The sequence below is a fragment of the Mesoplodon mirus genome (genome assembly GCF_964341445.2).
Source record: "Mesoplodon mirus genome assembly, chromosome: 5".
NCBI lineage: Eukaryota > Metazoa > Chordata > Mammalia > Artiodactyla > Ziphiidae > Mesoplodon > Mesoplodon mirus.
In genome coordinates, this window is record NC_138980.1 from 128433471 (window position 1) to 128456732 (window position 23262).

A 23262-nucleotide genomic window follows, 5' to 3' on the forward strand; every position below is an offset into this window, starting at 1 on the left:
TAGAGGGGGCAAAATTCATCCATAGTTCTAGTACCCAGATGCACCATATTTTGCCTTGTTTTCAAGTTCATATTATGCAAAGGTTTATGGCTTTGTTTGGTGGTTGTTGTTAGTGTAAACTTTTTATTGAAATATGCAAGCAGAAGAGTACACATATTAGAAGTCCATAGATGGATGAATTTTCACAAAGTGATCCTATTTGTGTAATCAGAGCTAATATCAAGAAAAAAAACACAATCCTAAAGTTTCCTTTTATCCCCTTCTAGTCGTTACCAATCCCTTTCCTAAGGGTAACCCTTTTCCTGACTTGTAATGTCATCAAATTTTTTAATTTTGTGAATAGAATCACACATATACTCCTTTATGGCTGGCTTATTTTGCTCAATACTTTGTGAGATTAATCTACATTGTTGTGTGTGGTTGTAGCTGTATTTCATTCCATTGTATACATATACCTTAATCTGTTTATTCATTTTAACCGTTGACGGACATTTGGTTTTGTTTCCAATTTGGGGCTATTAAATACTTTTAATAATTAAGCTTTATTAAGGTACAATTTACATGGTATACAGGTCACCCATTTAAAGTGCACAGGTCAGTGGTTTTAGTTTTTATTATAGTCACAATTATGTAGCCATCACTATAATCAATTTTATTTTATTTCACTTCATTTCATTTCGTTTCATTTCATTTTATTTGTTTTTTGGTCACACTGCACAGCATGTGGGATCTTAGTTCCCTGACCAGGGATTGAACCTGCACCCCCTGCATTGGAAGTACAGAGTCTTAACCACTGGACCGCCAGGGAAGTCCCTACAATTAATTCTAGAATAATTTCATTATCTACCCCCCAACCCCAGAAGAAAATCAAATACCCTCATTTTCCCCAACCTCCCAGCAGTAGGCAATGACTAAACTACTTTCTATCTTCTTTTGGATTTGCCTATTCTGGACATTTTGAATAAATAGAAACCTACTGTATGGGTTCTTTTGTGTGTATCCTTTTTCACTCAGCCTAATTTTTTCTAGATCCATCTGTGTTGTAGCATGTATCAGTACTTCATTTTTTATTGCCGAATAATGGTCTGTTGTGTATACCACATTTTATCCATTTGGGTTGTTTCCCCTTTTTGGCTGTAATGAATAATGCTGCTATGTACATTCATGTACAAGTTTTTGTGAGGATGTACGTTTTCATTTCTCTTGGGTATATACCTAGGAGTGGAATTGCTGGATCACATGGTATGTGAAGGTTCAGCTTTGGTAGGTAACCAAACCAGAATACAAGTGTGTTGTTGTTGTTTTAATAATTTCAGACTTACAGAAAAGTTGCAGAAATAGTACAAGAATTTCCATGTGTAGGTTCCCCAAATGTCAGCTTTTTACCCCTTTAGGTTTCTCATTCATTTCATTTTTCCTTCTCTCTCCTCTCTCTTTCTCTGTATCTATCTATATTTTTCCCCCCGAAGCTATTCAGAATCAGTTGCAGATACGATGTCCCTAGCATTTAAATACACTATGTATTTCCTGAAAGCAAGAACATTCTTTTGTATAATCACCGTATAGTTATCAAATCAGGAACTTAAATTGATTAATACTGATACTATGATCTTATCTACTGGCCTTATTCAGATTTTGCCAGTTGTCTTATGAGTGTCCTTTACAACAAAAGATAGTTGTTTTTTTAATCTAGAATTCAGTCCAGGGCCACGTGTTACCTTTTGTTGTCAAATCTCTTTAGTCTTACATGACTGACTTTTTAAATATAGTTTTGTCCTCATACCATTTACATTGTTTTGTATCCTTTAAAAATATATATTTGTTAATTACAAGTGATAAACATAAAACCTTGTAAAATTTTCAAAAATTAAAGATGAGACAAAAATCCTGTTGGTGACCAAAGCCATGCCCATAAATTGGGAGACTGAGATTGACATATGCACACTACTATATATAAAACAGATAACTAATAAGAACCTACTATATAGCACAGGGAATTCTTATTCAGTACTCTGTAATGACCTATATGGGAATAGAATCTAAAAAAGAGTGGATATATGTATATGTATAACTGATTCACTTTGCTCTAGAGCAGAAACTTAACATTGTAAATCAACTGTACTCCAATAAAAATTAATTTAAAAAAAAAAACAAAAGCCAGGCCCAGTTTCTACCCTTCTCCAGAGGTCACCACTGATATTAGTTTGCCGTATAACCTATCAAAATCTCTTTCTCTGTGTTCAGGTATATGTGAGTGCTCATGAGAAATGTATTGTTTTTATGTTCATCTTTCTATATATAAAGACATTCTGTAAGAGTTTAGTTCAGGATTTCCCTGGCAGTCCAGTGGTTAGGACTCTGTGCTTCCACTGCAGGGGGCACAGGTTTGATCCCTGGTTGGGGAACTAACATCCCGCATGCCACGTTATGCAGCCAAAAAAATGAAGTTGGCTTTTCTTACTTGTCATTCTGTTGGTGACCAATTTCACTAAATTTACTGACCATTTACTTCAACTATATTCTTTCTAACTTCCCTGGTGATCACATCATTTCTCTCCTCCTCTTCATAGACAGACTTCTTCAAAAAATTATCTCTAGGGGCTTCCCTGGTGGCACAGTGGTTGAGAGTCCGCCTGCCGATGCAGGGGACACGGGTTTGTGCCCCAGTCTGGGAAGGTCCCACATGCCGCGGAGCGGCTGGGCCCGTGAGCCATGGCCGCTGAGCCTGCGCGTCCGGAGCCTGTGCTCCGCAACGGGAGAGGCCACAACAGTGAGAGGCCCGCGTACCGCAAAAAAAAAAAAAAAAAAAAAAAAAAAAATTATCTCTAGTTTTCCTCTTTACTTCCTTATCTCACATTGTCTTCAGGCCTGTCAGGTAGACTTCTGTCTTTCCTACTGTATTGAGATTTTTTTGTTTTTAAAGATTTTTTTTTAATTAATTAATGAATTTATTTTTGGCTGTGTTGGGTCTTCGTTGATGTGTGTGGGCTTTCTCTAGTTGCAGTGAGCGGGGGCTACTCTTTGTGGTGCGCGGACTTCCCATTGCGGTGGCTTCTCTTGTTGCGGAGCACAGGCTCTAGGCACGCAGGCTTCAGTAGTTGTGGCGTGCGGGCTTAGTTGCTCCACAGCATGTGGGATCTTCCCAAACCAGGGCTCGAACCCATGTCCCCTGCACTGGCAGGTGGATTCTTAACCACTGTGCCGCCAGGGAAGCCCTGTATTGAGATTTTACCTCCAGATTGCTGACTCAGTGGTCAGTTCTCTGCTTTATGTCTCTAACCTCTCAGCAGCATTTTAATATATTTGACTACACTTTGGAAAGACTTTTTTCTCCTGCCTTCAGTAACACGTTTTAATCTACTAGTCTGATACCTTCTTCCTCAGCTGTTCCTTTTAGACTCCTTTAACAGCTTTTCCTCCTCTACCCAATGTCTGTGTGGGATTCCTTATGCCTAACCAATAGCCCCCTTCTCTTCTCTAACTATAAACTCTCACTAGGTGACCTCATCTGCTTTAGGACTTAAAATGGCATGTCTGTACTGGACGTTCTCAGATGTCTAGCTCTGAATTTGAGACTTGTTTATCCAACTGCCTATTTTCCCTCACCACATGGATGTCTGTTAGGTGCATCTCAAACCAAATATAGCTAAAACTGAACTGTTAGTGTTCTTTCATACACCTCCATTCCCACAGCCTCTCCATCTCAGTAAGCAGTAACACTGATGCACTAGCAACAGCAGTTTCTCAAGCCACAAATGTGGGGTTAGCATTGATTGATTCCTCACTTTCCTTCACTTTTTATAACCAGTTTGTAAGAAAGTTCTGTTGACTATTTCCATACAGATCCTGAATCAAGGCACTTTGATTTCTCTCCACTAATACCCATTCAAGATACTATCATCTCTTGTTTTAACCGAGATATATTGTCCAAATGTTCGTTCAGGTCCCCATTTCTTTTAATTGCATGGATGTACCACATTGTGCTTATCCATTCATCAGTTGATGAACATTTGGGTTGTCTCATCTTTTTGGCTACAATGAATAATTCTGTTATCAACATTTGTGTATAAAATTTTGTATGGACGTATGTTTTCAGTTTTCTTGGGTATATATTTAGGCATAGAATTGCTGGCTCAAAAGTTCGCTGTAGCGGAACCATGGTCAGGGAGCTAAGATCCCACGTGGCTCTCGGCCAAAAAACCAAAACATAAAACAGAAGCAATATTGTAACAAATTCAATAAAGACTTTAAAAAAATGGTACACATCAAAGAAAAAGTCTTTAAAGAATAAATAAGTAAATAAATAAAGTGACTGCACCATTTTATTATAACCACCAGTAATGTGTGAGGGTTCCTATTTCTCCACATCATCACCAACACTTACTATTGTCTCCTTGTTTGATTATAGCCATCCTAGTGGGTATGAAGTGATATGTTATTATGGTTTTGATTTGCACTTCCCTAATGACTAAATGATGTTGAGCATCTTTTCATGTGCTTGTTGGCCATTTATATATCTTTTCTGGAGAACTGTCTGTTCACATCCTTTGCCTATTTTTTAAATAGGTTGTTTGTCTTTTTGTTGATGAGTTGTAATAGCTCTTTATATATCCTGGATAAGACATCATTATCTCTTACCTTACTGCAGCAGATCCCAAGTATTCTTTTTTTTTTTTTCCAAGTATTCTTTTTGCTTACGAAATTTCATGTCCCATCCTGCCAAATCCATTCTGAATACAGCAGCTAGAGTGATATTTTATTTTATTTTTTTCAAATATTTATTTATTTATTTGCATGGGGTCTTAGTTGCACCATGCGAGATCTTTAGTTGCACCATGCAGACTTCTTAGTTGTGGCATGTGGACTCTTAATTGCAGCATGCATGCAGGATCTAGTTCCCCGACCAGGGATTGAACCCGGGCATTGGGTGCATAGAATCTTAGCCACTGGACCACCAGGGAAGTTCCTCCACACTCTTCTTACTCAGTACACTCCTGCAACACTGGCCTCTTTTCTTGCTCATGTCCAGATTTATACCTTCTTCTGGGCCTTCGTTATTCTTTAGTCTGGAAAGCTGTTACCCTGTATTTCACTTGTCTGGCTTGTTACTCAGATCTCAACTGAAATTTCATCTTCCTGGTTAAGCTAGAAGTGATCCGCCCTCATTCTCTATTATATCACCCCACTTAGATTCTCTGTGTGGCATTTATCGTTCTTGGTATGATTTTCTTTACCTGTTTATCTGTCTCCTTCCAGTAGAGTGTTGAGCTCCACGGGAGCAGGGATCTTGTCTCTCTTATAACCTTGGATCTTTAGCATCTGGAATAGTGCCTGGTTCATAGTAAGTCTGTTTCAGAATAAGTTCATCATTTGCTAAATGTTGAACATTAGCAAGTTTTTCCTCTGGTAATTAGATAACCATTCTTATATATAAAGCTTCTTGCAGATTGTTTCCTTATGACATCTGGAAGTATCATTATTGGGTCAAAAAGTATAAACATTTTAGTTTAGTTTAGTTTTTAAACATTTTAGTAGCTTTTGATACTGTTGACTGCCTTTCCACAATTCTTTCCATGTGTATTGCCACAGGCACAACTTGAAAATGTTTGTTTTACCACAGCCTTAAATAGTTATATACCTTATTGCTTTCTTCTTTGATAACTCTAGCAGCAGTTAAAAAATATGAATGTTCTAACGTGTCAGAGTATATTTGATTTGAAGGATGACCTGGATGAAAATTAAAGTTGGTTAACTGTACTCATAAACATTCATATTTCACATACTTGATTGTACTGTTATTAAAACCTAGCAGATTTTCAACAGACTTTGAACTCTGGTCCTAACCAACAAAATGCAGATGTTTCTGGTTTTTTTGTGAGTTCAAGCAGCAGTTCCTAGGAAAGCAGCCTTGTCCAGTATATTTGCCACAAATTTAGGGCTAAGCTATGATTAACTTGTTCCAGAGAAATGATCTTTACTTTTTGCAGTATTATTTGTATATCTGCATAAATTAACATATAAACCTATGTTCATATTCAGAAGTGTAAGCAAATTGCCATTTCCTAGATCTTGCATTTTTGTCTCTTGGAAATTTTTACCATTAAAAAGAAGAAGCTACTGTTCATTGTCATGTTTTCCAATAGCTTATGTGTGTTTTAGAGAGCGTTGCCTTCAGGTAGCGATTCTTAACCATTGCTCCACAGAAGCATACATGATTGACAACTTTTCCATTACCAACCTGTTCCCATAAGAGCAGCCAGACAGGATTTGGGTCTAGCTCTTAACCTATACATTTTTCTTTTTCTAGAAATCCTAGCAGAATGCAGATGAATGAGAGTAATGTTATTGAAATAACATAGCACAGGCTCTAACTGTGGTACTTATTAGTAACAAATCCCCTTTAATATATCTTGTGGCCTCAAAGATATAGAGTAATAGTGAAATCAAAAGCTAGTATATATGTAGGGAAAGATAGAAGGCATTGAGGCCAGAAGAGAGAAGAGAGGAGTAGGACATTCGTGCTAAATATGACCAGGAAAAACAGTAAATATTTGAGTCTTGATTTTTTTTAAGTTATAAAATATTTTTGTCTAGTGAGTACTGGTTTTTAATGGTTTTATTTTAATAAATGAGTATGACACATTATATATTTTATTTGACAGAAAATAAGATATATGTTGACTCAGGAACATCTTCAGACTTAGTGAAAGAAGAAAACTTTCTTAATTGCAGCCTAATAATTGTTTACTTTGGAGTCACTTTTAAAGCACATTTGAAGGCTGTAAACTTATTTTCTGATGACATTTTGTTGAAGAGAATTAATGAAATGTCTTATGTGAAACAAAATGTTCACGTCTGTATAAAATGTGTGTTCTTTTTTTTTTTTTAAACATCTTTATTGGAGTATAATTGCTTTACAATGTTGTGTTAGTTTCTGCTGTATAACAAAGTGAATCAGCTATATGTATAATATATTCCCATATCCCCTCCGTCTTGCATCTCCCTCCCACCCTCCCTATCCCTTAGGTTGTCACAAAGCACCAAGATGATCTCCCTGTGCGATGTAGCTGCTTCCCACTAGCTAGCTGTTTTACACTTGGTAGTGTATATATGTCAATGCTTCTCTCTCACTTTTCCCAGCTTACCCTTCCCCCTCCCCATGTCTTCAAGTCTATTCTCTGTGTGTGCGTCTTTATTCCTGTCCTGCCCTTAAGTTCATCAGAACCATTTTTTCTTTTCTTTTTTTTTAGATTCCTCATATATGTGTTAGCATATGGTATTTGTTTTTCTCTTTCTGACTTACTTCACTTTGTATGACAGACTCTGAGTCCATCCACCTCACTACAAATAACTCAATTTCGTTTCCTTTTATGGCTGAGTAATATTACACTGTATATATGTGCCACATCTTCTTTATCCATTCATCTGTCGATGAACACTTAGGTTGCGTCCATGTCCTGGCTATTGTAAATAGAGCTGCAATGAACATTGTGGTACATGACTCTTTTTGAATTATGGTTTTCTCAGGGTATATGCCCAGTAGTGGGATTGCTGGGTTGTATGGTAGTTCTATTTTTAGTTCTTTAAGGAAACTCCATACTGTTCTCCCTAGTGGCTGTATCAATTTACATTCCCACCAACACTGCAAGAGGGTTCCCTTTCTCCACACCCTCTCCAGCATATATTGTTTGTAGATTTTTTGATGATGGACATTCTGACCTGTGTGAGGTGATACCTCATTGTAGTTTTGATTTGCATTTCTCTAATGATTAGTGATGTTGAGCATCCTTTCATGTGTTTATTGGCAATCTATATATCGTCTTTGGAGAAATGTCTATTTAGATCTTCTGCCCATTTTTGGATTGGGTTGTTTGTTTTTTTGATATTGAGCTGCATGAGCTGCTTGTATATTTTGGAGATTAATCCTTTGTCAGTTGCTTCATTTGCAAATATTTTCTCCCGTGTTCTATGCTTCTAAATTCCTTTATTTTCCTTACAGGGTTTCAAACAAAGTCAAAAAGAAAGAACGTGCTCACATTTCAATTAAGGAGTAAGTCTACCATCATTATAAAAGAGAATGTTACTTTTTAAATAAATTTTGTAGTTTGTAGAAAATATATGTTTAAAAATTGAAATATTGAAAAGTAGAAAAGTTAATGTAAAACAATATTAAAGACATTTTGATGCAAAAACTATTTCATAAAAGATCTAAATCCCCTCTAGAATTCTTATGATGTCAAAGTATCATCTCAGCAAATACTTGTTGGTTGGTTGTATTGAAAGGAAAACATACCTTTATAATAAAGAGATCCTTAGAATCAGAGATGAAACTTTGCGTCACTGTAATCAGACAGTCAGACTTGCTTTTTCATTTGAGATGCAGTATGAAATACACTGTATTACCTATGAAGTGTTATGGTCAAAAAAGTTTAACTGGAATTTAAACAGACCTTTAGGATCTACTTTCCCATTTATCAGAAATACTGGGGATAGAGCAACAAGTTAAATGACACCACAAAAGAAATGATCAGACAGGTCCAGAACGTGGAATGTTGTAGAAGGTAACTGGCCTCCTTTCTTCAAAAAGTCAGGGTCATGAAAGAAAAAATGACATGGAGTGGGTAACTATTCCAGATTAAAAGTGACTTGAGATATAACAGCCAAATACAGTGTGGCATCCTTCATTACTCATTAGACCCTGGTTTTGAAAAGCTATTTATAAGAGACTTGGGGGTTGAGGAAATTTGAATATAAATTGGATTTTAAACGATATTAGATAACTATTGCTAATTTTTTGAGCTGTGGTAAGGGTGTTGTAGTTTCTGGAAGAATGTCTTTAACTTTGCATACTAAAGTATTTAGAAGTGAAGTGTTACAGTGTTTGTAATACATTTCTAAATGATTTAGCAAAATCTATATATGTGTGTGCATGAAGCATATATGGCTGTTATTGAATCTAAGTGGTGTTCATATGGATGTTCATTATACTATTTTTTTCTATTTTCTGTGTGTTTGAAAAGTACATAAGAAAAGTGTTCAGTATTTTTAACTAAATTTAGTATGAAAAGTACATAAGAAAAGTGTTCAGTATTTTTAACTAGATTAGTAAAATCTATGTGTCTATTATTGTATTCCCTTTTTACATATTATTTTACACTTTTGGTCCATATATTGGTCCAAATACTGATGTTTGTCATCAGTATTTTGTGCATGTGTGTGTACTATATCCCCACTTAATATCACATTTTTAATGTTTTTACATCTTCTTTCTATCAGCTTGTTTGCCTGTATGTTATGCCACTGTTCCTTTAGTTCAATAGCTTTTGGCATTCTCAATAACATTAGTAAATATCTTCTTATATGTAGTACTCGATTCTATTCTGTCATAGCGTTAGGGTAACTTTCTGTGTTGCGACTATTTAATAAAAGGTTGTGGACATTATGATTCTTAGTGGATGTTTCCATGTTGCCTTGAAAAGCAAATTTCGAAAAACATCTTTTCAAAATCTTTGCATTCCTGGGAGGGATATTTTTTAAATTATATAAATCCTCACATTTAAAAGTGTAGTTACCTGTATTTCATTCTTTGATTAAAAGTCAGTTTTATTCAATTGAAGTTCTTCAGCTAGGTTATTCAGTTCGTCTAAAGAGATGAATAGAAAAACTAGGCAGGGGGGCTTCCCTGGTGGTGCAGTGGTTGAGAGTCCGCCTGCCGATGCAGGGGACATGGGTTCGTGCCCCAGTCCGGGAAGATCCCACATGCCGCGGAGCAGCTGGGCCCGTGAGCCATGGCCGCTGAGCCTGTGTGTCCGGAGCCTGTGCTCCGCAACGGGAGAGGCCACAGCAGCGAGAGGCCCGCGTACCGCAAAAAAAAAAAAAAAAGAAAAAAAAGAAAAACTAGGCAGGGGATGAACTGGGCTGAAGTATTCCAGGCAGAGAATGCAAAAGCTAGAAGCATTAGGGCAGTGTGTTTCAAGGCCTAAGGCTAGCCCAAATGTCATACCATTGTTATCCATTCTCCATCCATATAAGTTCCTCTCTTTCAATCTGTTCTCTGCTTATTCTATTACATAGCTTTTCACAGTTTATTATCTTTTTTTTGTTTTGTTTTGTTTTGTTTTGTGGCACACGGGCCTCTCACTGTTGTGGCTTCTCCCATTGCGGAGCACAGGCTCCGGACGCGCAGGCTCAGCGTCCATGGCTCACGGGCCTAGCCGCTCCACGGCATGTGGGATCTTCCCGGACCAGGGCACGAACCCGTGTCCCCTGCATCGGCAGGCAGACTCTCAACCACTGCGCCACCAGGGAAGCCCTCACGGTTTATTATCTTTATTGTTTATATATCTGTCTTTCCTCTGTCATTAGAGGCAAAGCACTACATCTCATTCTTCATCATGTCTACAGTATCTGGCACGGTTTTTTGAAGTCTAGAATGGGCTTAGAGCAGAGATTGGAGGGAATGTCAAAGAAGAGAGAAAATGAAGTCAAAACAGCTTGTTTTCTGGCTTTCACTGTAGTAATTGCCCTTGTGGTTATTTATGAAGAATCCTAGATGGAAAATCCCATGGTCTGTACCTATATTCAGAAGATAGGAAGTAGAAGGTGATATTTGAAGAGTATTTTTGCCATATTTGAAGAGTACCTTCATTAAGGGATCAGCCACAGATTACTTTATCTGAGTCATGTTGTAAGTTTAGCTTGTCTGTATGGTTGCCATTAACAGAAATAAACTATAGGGTTAATGGTTATGAACTTAAGTTATGTGTTGTTTGAAGCTCTTGGTGAATGGAAAACAATGAATTCAATTCAGAAATAAAATTCTGAAAGTTTAACTAAAGCAACTCCTGCTTCTGCAGAAATCCATGTTTATATACAGCAATCAGTAGAACACATTCAGTATTCAGGTATTTCACAAAATACTTGGTGTTTTATCATTTTTGTGTATGAATTGTGGCCTTTCAAGAGGATTCAAGAACATTTTTACATCACTCTCATTTTTTTTTCCAAATACTTTTTTCGAGGTTAATTTATATACAATAAAATGCACAGATTGGGACTTCCCTGGTGGCACAGTGGTTAAGAATCCGCCTGCCAATGCAGAGGACATGGGTTCAAGCCCTGGTCGGGGAAGATCCCACATGCTGCGGAGCAGCTAAGCCCGTGCGCCACAACTACTGAGCCTGCACTCTAGAACCCGCGCGCCACAACTCCTGAAGCCCGCGTGCCTAGAGCCCGTGCTCTGCAACAAGAGAAGACACTGCAATGAGAAGCCCGCGCACTGTGATAAAGAGTAGCCCTGCTCACCTCAACTAGAGAAAAGCCTGCATGCAGCAATGAAGACCAAACGCAGCCAAAAATTAAATAAATAAATAAACTTTAAAAAAATGCACAGATTTAAAGTGAAGAGTTTGATCAGTTTTGAGAAGGTATACCATTGTTACTACATCAAGATAAAAGAACATTTCCCTCAGTCCAGAAGTTCCTTTGTACCCCTTTCTAGTGATTCACCACACTTACCTATCCTGGCAATCACCATTCTGACCTCTGTGAATAAAGATTAGTTTTACTTAGTTTAGAACTGCAGTCATACAGTATGTTCTCTTTTGCACAGGATTGTTTTAAATTATTATTACTCGTGGGTTCAGCTATTGTCCTGAGATTATATAATGCAACATATTTTGAAGACACCAAGTAATATAGTTGGAGAAGCTTTTGGAGAAACTAATTTCTTTTCTTTCTTTCTTTCTTTTTTTTTAAATTTTTTTAATGGAAGTGTAGTTGGATTTACAGTGTTTTAGGTGTACAGCAAAGTGATTTCAGTTATACATATACATGTATGTATACCCATTCTTTTTCAGATTCTTTTCCATTATATGTTATTATAAGATATCGAATATAGTTCCCAGTGCTATACAGTAGGTCCTTGTTGTTTATTTTATATGTAATAGTGTGTATCTGTTAATCCCAAATTCCAAACTTATCCCTGTTCCCCCTTTCCTTTTTGGTAACCATGTTTGTTTTCTATGTGAGTCTATTTCTATTTTGTAAATAAGTTCATTTGTATCATTTTTTTAGATTCCACATGTAAGTGATATCATATGATGTTTGTCTTTCTCTGTCTGACTTACTTCACTCAGTATGATAATCTCTAGGTCCACCCATGTTGCTGCAAATGGCATTACTTCATTCTTTTTAATTCCTGAGTAATATTCCATTGTATATGTATATACCACATCTTTATCCATTCATCTTTCAATAGACATTTAGGTTGCCTCCATGTTATGGCTATTGTAAATAGTGTCACTATGAACATTGGGGTGCATGTATCTTTTCAAATTAGAATTTTCTCTACATATATGCCCAGGACTGGGATTACTGGATCATATGGTAGCTCTATTTTTAGTTTTTTAAGGAACCTCCATACTGTAGGAGAAAGTAATTTTCTGAGCTTCGAAGTTCTGATCCTTTCATTACTAGTTATTGTGACACATAAATTGACCTTTTATATTTTAAAATGGCATATAATTTAGAGTTGAGCTGCATTCCACTTTAAATAAAACTTGGTTTCTAGGCAGAAGAAAGATGTGAAGCAGTGTACCTGAATATTAATGAGTCTTTGTGTTTAGATAAATACTTCTGGTTAGGAGTAAATAAAATCTTATATATATATATATATATATATAAAAGATAGCATAGCTACCTTGTTTGATACCACTCAGTTGTTAGGGGAGCAGGAATTTGATTTGAAATTTGTTTGCGTACAAACTTCATGTTTTTTCCAGCTAAGCTGCTGATCTGGAACATTGTACGTTGTTTGGTAAAATCTGGACCTTGTAGTTTCCCTACTCTTGCCATTACCTGTAGGTAGAATTTTGACTTCTAGGATATTGTTCATTTTACTTTTACTGCAAAATTTGTAATAAAAATTTAAATAAAATTTATTTTAAAAAATCTTACTTTATAGAACTTGGTTTCAGTAGACTCTTAGCTCTGTGTTAGTTGGGTTTTTATTGTAAAGGAAACTAGAAACTGTCACATCATATTTTTCTTCCCTTTACAAGTAATAATAGCTATATTTTTTGAATGATTACTGTGTGTTGCTAGGCATTGTTATTTCATTGAATCTTTTTTAAAAAATAAATTTATTTATTTATTTATGGCTGTGTTGGGTCTTTGTTGCTGCTCACGGACTTTCTCTAGTTGCAGAGAGCAGGGGCCACTCTTCATTGCAGTGCGCGGGCTTCTCATTGCAGTGGCTTCTCTTGTTGCAGAGCACGGGCTCGAGGTGTGCAGGCTTCAGTAGTTGTGACACATGGACTCAGTCGCCCCGTGGCATGTGGGATCTTACCGGGTCAGGGATCGAACCCATGTCCCCTGAATTGACAGGCGGATTCTTAACCACTGCGCCACCAGGGAAGTCCCTCATTGAATCTTAATAGCACTCTCAAGTTAGTTACTATTATTCCCAAATGACTTGCTTTGGACCACATAGTAAGTGGTAGAACTCTGTATGACTTCAGAACTCTCTCCAGCTCTTAGCCCCCCAGCAACTGCTTCTGCCAGGCTCTGTGGTGTCTTGTCCTACACGTGCATAATTTAGGATTTGGGCAAGGACCTAACTGGGAATCCTACACAGATTTCTGGGGCTCCTTTAAGTCCCTCCTCTCTAGACCTTACCTCCTCAAATTCCATCTGCCTTATTCCAGAGCCTAGACTACAATCCCTGTTTCTTCCACCCACTCAGGAAGAACAGTACTCTCTACTCAGGCTCCACCTTTCATGCTGCAGTTTGGAAATTGTGTCCAGCCAAAGGGGGTGAATGCAAAGCTCACCTGTTTCCCTTTCTCAAGAATCTCACCCTGTGCTCTCTGTTGCCCAATGCCTGGAAACAGTTGCATCATAAATTGTGCCCAGTTTTATAACCTATCACAGGAAAACAAGTACACTACCAGCTATTCCTCCTATTTTTAAACAAACGTTTTATCATTTTTTTGAATACTTGGTTGGATGGCACAATTCATTGCATCACCTTTTCATTTTGGAACAATTAATTTTCAGTTGGATGATTTCTGAAAGATTAATCTGTTGTGATGGTTAAAACAAAATGTGCTAAACAATGATATTACACTCTATCTCTCAAGTACATAAGGTTCATATGTCAAATTCGGGGTTATTGGGATGTGTGTGTATGTGTGTGTGTATATATATATATATATATATATATATATATATACTTCTCTATGACAGTAGTAGGTCTATTTTGGGCTTTTTTTGTTTAACTATAGTTCCATAGAATTATTTTTGTGAATTGTTGATTAGTTTCATGTATTGGGCCTCATAATCTAGTTAGTGCTGTAGATCATCATGTGTTGTCATATTGCTTCCCCAAAAGAATAAATAGTTACTAAAGCCCTCATCCTTTACACTTATCGTAATTAGAATATTGACTTGTTATAGTTTATTTAAATTATTTCTTTCTCCATTGTTATTCATGTTATAAAATAAAAGTTCTAAAATAGTTTGAATCAGTTTTTTGTTTGTTTGTTTGTTTATTTGTTTTGCGGTACGCGGGCTTCTCACTGTTGTGGCCTCTCATGTTGCGGGGCACAGGCTCTGGACGTGCAGGCTCAGCAGCCATGGCTCACGGGCCCAGCCGCTCCGCGGCATGTGGGATCTTCCCGGACCAGGGCACGAACCCACATCCCCTGCATCGGCAGGTATACTCTCAACCACTGCGCCACCGGGAAGCCCTGAATCCGTTTTTGAACATTATTCAGTTTATTCTTTTAATTCTTTTTGTGTGTGTGTTTTTCTTAAACTACATTGTTGTTTGTTATGTATAGCAATCTGATAGGAAAATATATTTAAATGAAAAAAGGAAGATGCAGAACTGTGTGTATTATGCTTCCTGCCATTTGTATAAATATACATTTACATATATGCATGTATGTGCATTGATTATCATCTCATGGCAATAGTCTAGTTACTACTGAAGAGGGACTAGAAGACACAGGGATGTGAGGGAAACTTCACAGTATACCTTTTTGTATTTTTTCTACTTTTGTGCTGTGTACATTTACTGACAGTAAAAAAATAAATATGTAATTAAGTTAAACTTGGTAAGATATTGATATATCATCTTACTCCTTTAAATTTTTTTCTTAATTTTTTAATTGAAGTATAGTTGATTTACAATGTGGTGTTAATTTCTGCTGTACAGCAAAGTGATTCAGTTATATATACAGTCTTTTTTTTTTTTTTTTTTTTTTTTCTTTTTGCGGTATGCGGGCCTCTCACTGCTGTGGCCTCTCCCGTTGCGGAGCACAGGCTCCGGACGCGCAGGCTCCGGACGCACAGGCTCAGCGGCCATGGCTCACGGGCCCAGCCGCTCCGCGGCATATGGGATCCTCCCAGACCGGGGCACGAACCCGTATGCCCTGCATCGGCAGGCGGACTCTCAACCACTGCGCCACCAGGGAGGCCCTACAGTCTTTTTTTTTAATTCTTTTCCATTATAGTCTATCATAGGATACTGAATATAGTTCCCTGTGCTATACAGTAGGACCTTGTTGTCTATCTATTCTATATATAAAAGCTTACATCTGCTAACCCCAACCTCCCACTCCATCCCTCCCCCAATCCCCTCCCCCTTGGCAACCACCAGTCTGTTTCTATGTCCGTGATTCTGTTTCTGTTTCATAGATAGGTTCATTTGTGTCATACAGTAAGTCCCCTACATACGAACCTTCAAGTTGCAAACTTTCAAAGATGTGAATGTGCCCCTCTATGCCAGCTGCTGTACTGTACTACTGTGCTTTTCAAGGTACTATACTGTAAGATTAAAAATGTTTTATTTGGGGGGACTTCCCTGGTGGTGCAGTGGTTAAGCATCTGCCTGCCAATGCAGGGGTCACGGGTTCGAGCCCTGGTCCAGGAAGATCTCACATGCCGCGGAGCAACTAAGCCCATGCACCACAACTACTGAGCCTATGCTCTAGAGCCCGCGAGCCACAACTGCTAAGCCTGCACACCACAACTGTTGAGCCCACGTGCCACAACTACTGAAGCCCGTGTGCCTAGAGCCTGTGCTCTGCAACAAGAGAAGCCATCGCAATGAGAAGCCCGCACACCACAATGAAGAGTAGCCCCCACTCACTGCAACTAGAGAAAGCCCGCGTGCAGCAACGAAGACCCAACACAGCCATGCATACATACATACATACATAAAAATATTTTTTTAAGTTTTATTTTTTGTTCTTGTTTTTTATGTATAATTTGTGTGAAAAGTATTATAAACCTATTACAGTACAGTACTATATAGCCGATTGTGTTAGTTGGGTACCTAGGCTAACTTTGTTGGACTTACAAACAAATTGGACTTACGAACGCGCTCTTGGAACAGAACTCATTCATTATGCAGGGGGCTTACTGTATTTTAGATTCCACATACAAGTGATATCATATGGTATTTGTCTTTCTCTGTCTGACTTACTTCACTCAGTATGATACTCTCTAGCTCCTTACATGTTGCTGCAAATGGCATGATTTCATTCTTTTTAATGGCTGAGTAATATTCCATTGCATATGTGTACCACATCATCTTTATCCATTCATCTGTCGATGGACATTTAGGTTGTTTCCATGTTTTGGCTATTGTGAATGGTGCTGCTGTGAGCATAGGGGTACATGTATCTTTTTGAATTATGAACTTCACAGTATACCCTTTTGTATTTTTGTGCTGTGTACATTTACTGATGATAAAAAATAAATAATATGTAATGAAGGTACACTTGGTAAGCTATATCTATCATCTAACTGCTTTAAACTTTTTTATTTTTCCATTTTTATAGGTAATTCGTATAGTGTTTTATAATAGGTAAGTACTCTTTCCTCAGTATTTCTTGGAGAACACTTCATATCAGTATGTAAAACTGTCTTGTTTTAAACATATGCAAGATATTCTTATATACAGATGTGTACCATACTTATTTGATTGAGCTCTTACAGATGGAAGTATAGGTTGCTTCCAGTTGTTTGCTATTTAATACTATAGTCAGTGTTCTTTTACATAATTCTTTTTGTAGATGTCTGAATACATCCTTAAGATTATCTAAATAGATTGAATTAGAATCAAGAATTAGATTCTAGAATTAGAACTCCTGGATTGAAGAAGATACACATTTATAATTTTAAAAGATTTTGGCCAAATTGCTCTCAGTAGAGATTGTATTAATTTCCATTTCCACCGACATTGAATGAGAGTCTGTTTCCCACAGTCTAGCCAATAAGTTATCAGACCTTTGGATATTTGTCAGTCTAATAGTTGGAAATGATTGTCTCATTGTATTTATAATTTATTTATCTTATTATTGTGAAGTTCAGCACCTTTTCTTTTGTTTAAGAGAACTGTGTATCTTTTCTTTTCTGAAAACTTTAAAAACATCACCTTTGCCTACTTTTCAACTGGGATGTGTGTTTTTCCTTTTTTTTTTTTTTTTCGGTATGCGGGCCTCTCACTGTTGTGGCCTCCCCCGTTGCGGAGCACAGGCTCCGGATGCGCAGGCCCAGCGGCCATGGCTCACGGGCCCAGCCGCTCCGCGGCATATGGGATCCTCCCAGACCGGGGCACGAACCCGTATCCCCTGCATCAGCAGGCGGACTCTCAACCACTGCGCCACCAGGGAGGCCCTGTTTTTCCTTTTTGATTTGCAAGAATTCTTTGTGCTCTGAGTTACAAATACTTTTCTCCTAGCTTGTCATTTCTTTTGACCTTGCTTATGGTTGTAGTGGTTGTCATTTTGACAGAAATATTTGCTTTCTGTGTAGTCATAGTGTTTAATTTTCATATAGTCAGAATCATCCCGCCTTTTCAGGCTTTTCTTCTAATGCTTCTACTGTTTAATTTTTTTCCTATATCTATATGGTAATTTTTCCATTATCATTTTAGATATTTTTGCTTCCTTTCTCTTTTCAACTTTTGCTTATAAAATTTTATCTACAGATGATCCTCATTATTCATAGATTCTATATTTGCAAATTTGCTAGCTTGCTAAAATTTATCTGTAATCCCGAAGTCATTATTTATGGAGCTTTCACCATCATTCATGGACACGTGCAGAGGGTGAGAAATTTGAGTCACCTGACAGACATTTTCAGCTGAGATAAAGCTGAAAACATGGTGCTCTGTTTTCTTGTTTCAGCTTTCATACTGTAAACAAAGGTCATTTTCACAATCTATTTAGTTCTACATTTTTTACATTTTTCTGTCTTTTGCGCCTTTTGACTTCACTCTTTAAAATAGCCCCCAAGTATTGTACTGTAGTGATATCTAATGTTCCCAAGTGCAAGAAGGCTGTGATGTGCCTTACAGGGAGAATACATGTGTTAGATGTGTTCAGGCATGAGTTGTAGTGCTGTTGGCCATGAGTTCAGTGTTGTTGAATCAACAATATATATGAAATAGTGTGTCTTTCAACAGAAACACGCATAAGGTTATGTACTGATGAGCTGGTAATGTGACCAGAGGCTTGCAGGAACCTAGCCCTGTGTTTCTCCTAGGAGTAATGGCTCCGTATTCACAAATTCATTGTTTGTAGTGACTTTTAAAAACATAACTGCCATGAATAATGAGAATTGACTCATGTAATTTCAAGTCATTTTACAGTTTACAGAATAAAGAGATAGTGAAAACAACTTTGTTAGCAATTTCAATGAGAATTTAAATACAGCAAACCCCAATTTTTTTTAACATCTTTATTGGAGAATAATTGCTTTACAGTGGTGTGTTAGTTTCTGCTTTATAACAAAGTGAATCATTTATACATATACATATGTTCCCATATCTCTTCCCTCTTGCGTCTCTCTCCCTCCCACCCTCCCTATCCCACCCCTCTAGGTGGTCACAAACCACCTAGCTGATCTCCCTGTGCTATGCGGCTGCTTCCCACTAGCTATCTGTTTTACGTTTGGTAGTGTATATATGTCCATGCCACTCTCTCACTTTGTCACAGCTTACCCTTCCCCTCCCCATATCCTCAAGTCCATTCTCTAGTAGGTCTCTAAGAAAAAAAAAATGTCATGAAGAACCTAAGGGTAAGACGGGAATAAAGAAACCCCAATTTTTATTATGTATTTTCCTAGTGTTGAATGTTTATATATATCTCCAAATTAGATAATATTCTTTGAATGCAATTAACTGTTCATTGGCTATTATGCATGAACCTGAAATATATTTATCTTATAAATACTGACTCTAATAAATTTCTTTTTTTTGAATTTTTGAATTTTATTTTTTATACAGCAGGTTCTTATTAGTCATCCATTTTATACACATCAGTGTATACATGTCCCAATCGCCCAATTCATCACACCCCCACCCCCACCCCCCGTGGTGTCCATACGTTTGTTCTCTACATCTGTGTCTCTATTTCTGCCCTGCAAACTGGTTCATCTGTACCATTTTTCTAGGTTCCACATATATGCGTTAATATACGATATTTGTTTTTCTCTTTCTGACTTACTTCATTCTGTATGACAGTCTCTACATTTTTAGACATTTAGACATTTAGGCGTTTAGACAGACTCTAAATTTTAAATGCACCTCTGCTATGTTCTAGCTTATCATTACCTTGATTCTTCATGCACTTGGTTCGTCAAAACAGTACTTTTGAAAGCTTCTATTTGTTGGAAAAAGACAGATGATAGCTATCCTCTGTGTTGCCTAATAGCAAAACATTTCATTTTTTTATAGATACCAGTTAGAATGATCTTATTGTTTTTCATTTCTACATATTTATTACCTTCCAATTACTTTGTATACACATCTGTCTTCCATATCCGTCCACAAACTGTAAGTAAATTTTAGTGTACAAGCATTATGAAAGATGAAACAATATTGTCACATGTCCTTTTAGCAAAATGGGATGGTTCAGGTTTTTAATCATAAAATATTATATAATGAAGTCCTTCCTGTTGAAGGACTAACTAAATTATACCATATTTTCTTTTTTGCCATGAGAAATATATCAGTTCCTTAATTTACAAAACAGAAACAGACTCACAGACTTAGAGAACGAACTTACGGTTACCGGTGGGGGGGAGGGGGAGGAAACAGATAGTTAGGGAGCTTGGGATTGACATGTACACACTGCTATATTTAAAATAGATAACCAACAAGGACTTACTGTATAGCATAGGGAACTCTGCTCAGTATTATGTAACAACCTAGATGGGAAAAGAATTTGAAAAAGAATAGATACAGGTATATGTATAACTGAGTCACTTTGCTGTACACCTGAAACTATCACAACATTATTAATCAACTATACTCCAATATAAAATTAAAAGTTTAAAAAAAAAGAAGGATATCATTTCTTGAGTTTGGGAAAATTCACCTAAGTAGAATATGTCATCTGAAGACTCATCATCTGAGACTTTACTTATATGAACAATTTCACCATTATTAGTCCAGAATAAAGACCAAAATTCTTTTCTTAAAGGGTTAGATAGTAAATATGTAAGGCCATAGTTTTCCAGCCGCTGGCCTAGATGTAACTCTCTATCCCTTTACATTCATCTTCTAATTGCTTTAATAATTTTGAAATGACTTTCTCTGTCGATTTTGTTCTCTCTGCTATTATGGACAGAAAATGAAAAAGTCTGAATTCTCAACTGTGTTCAGGGAAAGCTTTAAAAAAAAAGAGAGAGACTACAAGGATTGTATCTCCATACTTCCATTAAAACTTCTTGAAAGATAATCCAGTACTTTGGACAACAGAATAAGAAAACTGAAGGATGGTGTAATAGTGATGTTTTATTTCGCTGCTAATGATTTATTTCATCATCATTTTAGGTGATTCCATCCTTTCATGTCCTTATTTTAGTCTTTTTTTTCTTACGCATAGCTAGAGGTCGCTGGTGAATGCTACGTATTGCTACGTAACAAATTACCCTAAAATTTAGCACCTTAAAACAGCAAATATTTATTTATTTATCTTTAGTTTCTGTGGGTCAGGAATGCGGGGCAGCTGAGGTGGGTGGTTCTCCTAAGGCTGCAAATCAGGTTGTCAGCCTCAAGGCAATAGTCATCTCAGAGTTCTACTGGGGCTGGAGGATCTGCTTCAAGCTCACCCAGATGGTTGTTAAGAGGCTCTCTTGCTACCTGGGGTTCTCCATAGGCAGCCTGAGAGTCCTCACGAACTGATAGTTGGCTTCTCCAGAGTGGGTGATCCAGTACAGAATGAGCAACAGCACACATACTTTTATTTACAACTTAGTCTCTGAATCACACACCATCACTTCCACCTTTTTCTATCCTTTTGACGTAAGTGCAGCCCACAGCCAACTGGAGGGGATTAGACAAGGGCAGGAATCATTGGGGACCATCCTGAAGACTGGCTACCACAATGAGTTAAAATAAAATATATCCTGGGATGAAGAATAACAAAATGTTTCAAGATAAGGGATAGTAAAATCACTAAGATTCTATATTGTAGATTTATAAAAGAGTCCAATAGAGTTACAGCATACTTGCAAGATAGGAGTTTTGTTTATTTTTTTAAATAAATAAATTTTCTCTTTGTTCTTTGGCAGACCTCTAAGAGTGAGTCATGAATGTAAGGACAAATAGTTAGAACTGATCAAATAAGAAACTCAAAAATTGGGAATTCCCTGGCGGTTCAGTGGTTAGGACTTGGTGCTTTCACTTCTGTGGCCCAGGTTCAATCCCTGGTTGGGGAACTAAGATCAAAAAAAAAAAAAAAAAAAAAAAAACTCAAAAATTAAAATTGGGTTCATTGGGCCCAGATGATATACTCGGGATTAATTTCCACTTTCTGCTTTCCTTAGAAGTTTAAAAAATTTTTTCTTCCTGTCTGTTGTTTATTAAAATGGATATTTCAGGACCATAAATTTTTCTCTGACAATTTAGTTGTATTCTGTAGAATTCTTATTTTCTAGATATTCCAAATTTCAAAATTTTTTTTTTTTTTTTTTTTTTTTCTGCGGCAGGCGGGCCTCTCACTGTTGTGGCCTCTCCGGAGCACAGGCTCCGGACGCGCAGGCCCAGCGGCCACGGCCCACGGGCCCAGCCGCTCCACGGCACGTGGGATCCTCCCGGACCGGGGCACGAACCCATGTCCCCTGCATCAGCAGGCGGACTCTCAACCACTGTGCCACCAGGGATGCCCCTCAAAATTTTTTTAACTCTAGAAATGTTTTAATTTCAGGTTAATTTCAATTAATTTCAGTTAATTAATTTTTAGGTTAATTTAAATTTCAGTTAGGTTTAATTTCTAGTTTTATTGTAGTTATAGAATGTTTGTATTGTTCTAATTACTATTTTTTAACACATAGTTTTGATCATTGTTTTTAATATGTTTTAAATTCTGTTAGATCAAATACCAGTGCTCCTTAAGAATTTTTTTAAAAAATACTCTTGCCCATTTATTCCTTCAAATGAATTTCACAATTAATTTGTCTAAATATCTAACTATCCCATAAAGATTGAAATTAGTATTGTTTTTTACACTAGCATATTTTTATTCTAATTTTACTTACCATGATGCGTGTGTTGCTTTATGTTTTCTTCTTTATGATTTTATAAGAAAATAGATTTTTAAATTTCATAATTGTATGTAGACTTTTTATCTTTCAGATTCAGGTGCAGCTCTCTCCCAAGGAGGATGGTATATTGATGTGCCCTGGTCGATGTGAACAGAAGTTTCATCATTTTCTTCATGAACACTTGGATGGGTGCATGTCATCTTCATTTCCCCTTGTTGCATGTGACTCATGCTTAAATAACCAGTTAGCTATTTTGAGGGAGTAATCAGTTTGAATAACTGAACAATGGAAATATGAGTGATTAAAAGAAATTCAAGGTCACACACAGTGCAGAAAGTCAATCTGTCAAAATCACAGCTGAACCCATTTGTATATTGTAACTTTTTTAGTAAGTATGTTAAGATTTTTATCAATGCCTTTAAAAATAAATAACTTTTTTTTTTTTTAAACCTTGACTATCTGAATATTTTTCTTTGGAATATATATGGTAGGTTGGAGTCTTTCTAAGATGTAGAGAAAACTACTCAGGCTTATTTGGGTAAAGGGTAGTATTGTAAAGATACAACCAATTGTAAAACAATGTTGCTGATGATCCAAGGTTAGGGAACAAAGCCTAGCTGAAGCTGAATGTCAGAGGACTGGACCTGGCCAGTCAGGAACCAAGGCTGTGTTCTGTTGCTTGGATGTCATATTGTCATT

General features: G+C 37.0%; 1 protein-coding gene across 8 annotated transcripts in view; it reads left to right on the plus strand.

Annotated features, from left to right (window-relative positions):
- LOC309804012 (survival motor neuron protein-like) overlaps positions 1-23003 on the plus strand; it is a gene marked incomplete at its 5' end in the record, with an annotated part of 45730 nt that extends 22727 nt beyond the window's left edge. For 3 of the 8 annotated variants that reach the window (XM_082620997.1, XM_082620998.1, XM_082620999.1), the window contains one exon: positions 22655-23003. In XM_082620997.1, coding sequence (XP_082477123.1) covers positions 22655-22828 — 174 coding nt within the window. In that variant the 3' untranslated portion in view covers positions 22829-23003. Of the gene's footprint in view, positions 1-7999; positions 9669-9901; positions 14740-16850; positions 16877-22654 lie in introns of those variants that run through there. The other 5 variants (XR_014294036.1, XR_014294037.1, XM_082621001.1 and 2 more) reach the window with 4 other exon arrangements.
- Between the last annotated feature and the right edge of the window lie 259 nt (positions 23004-23262).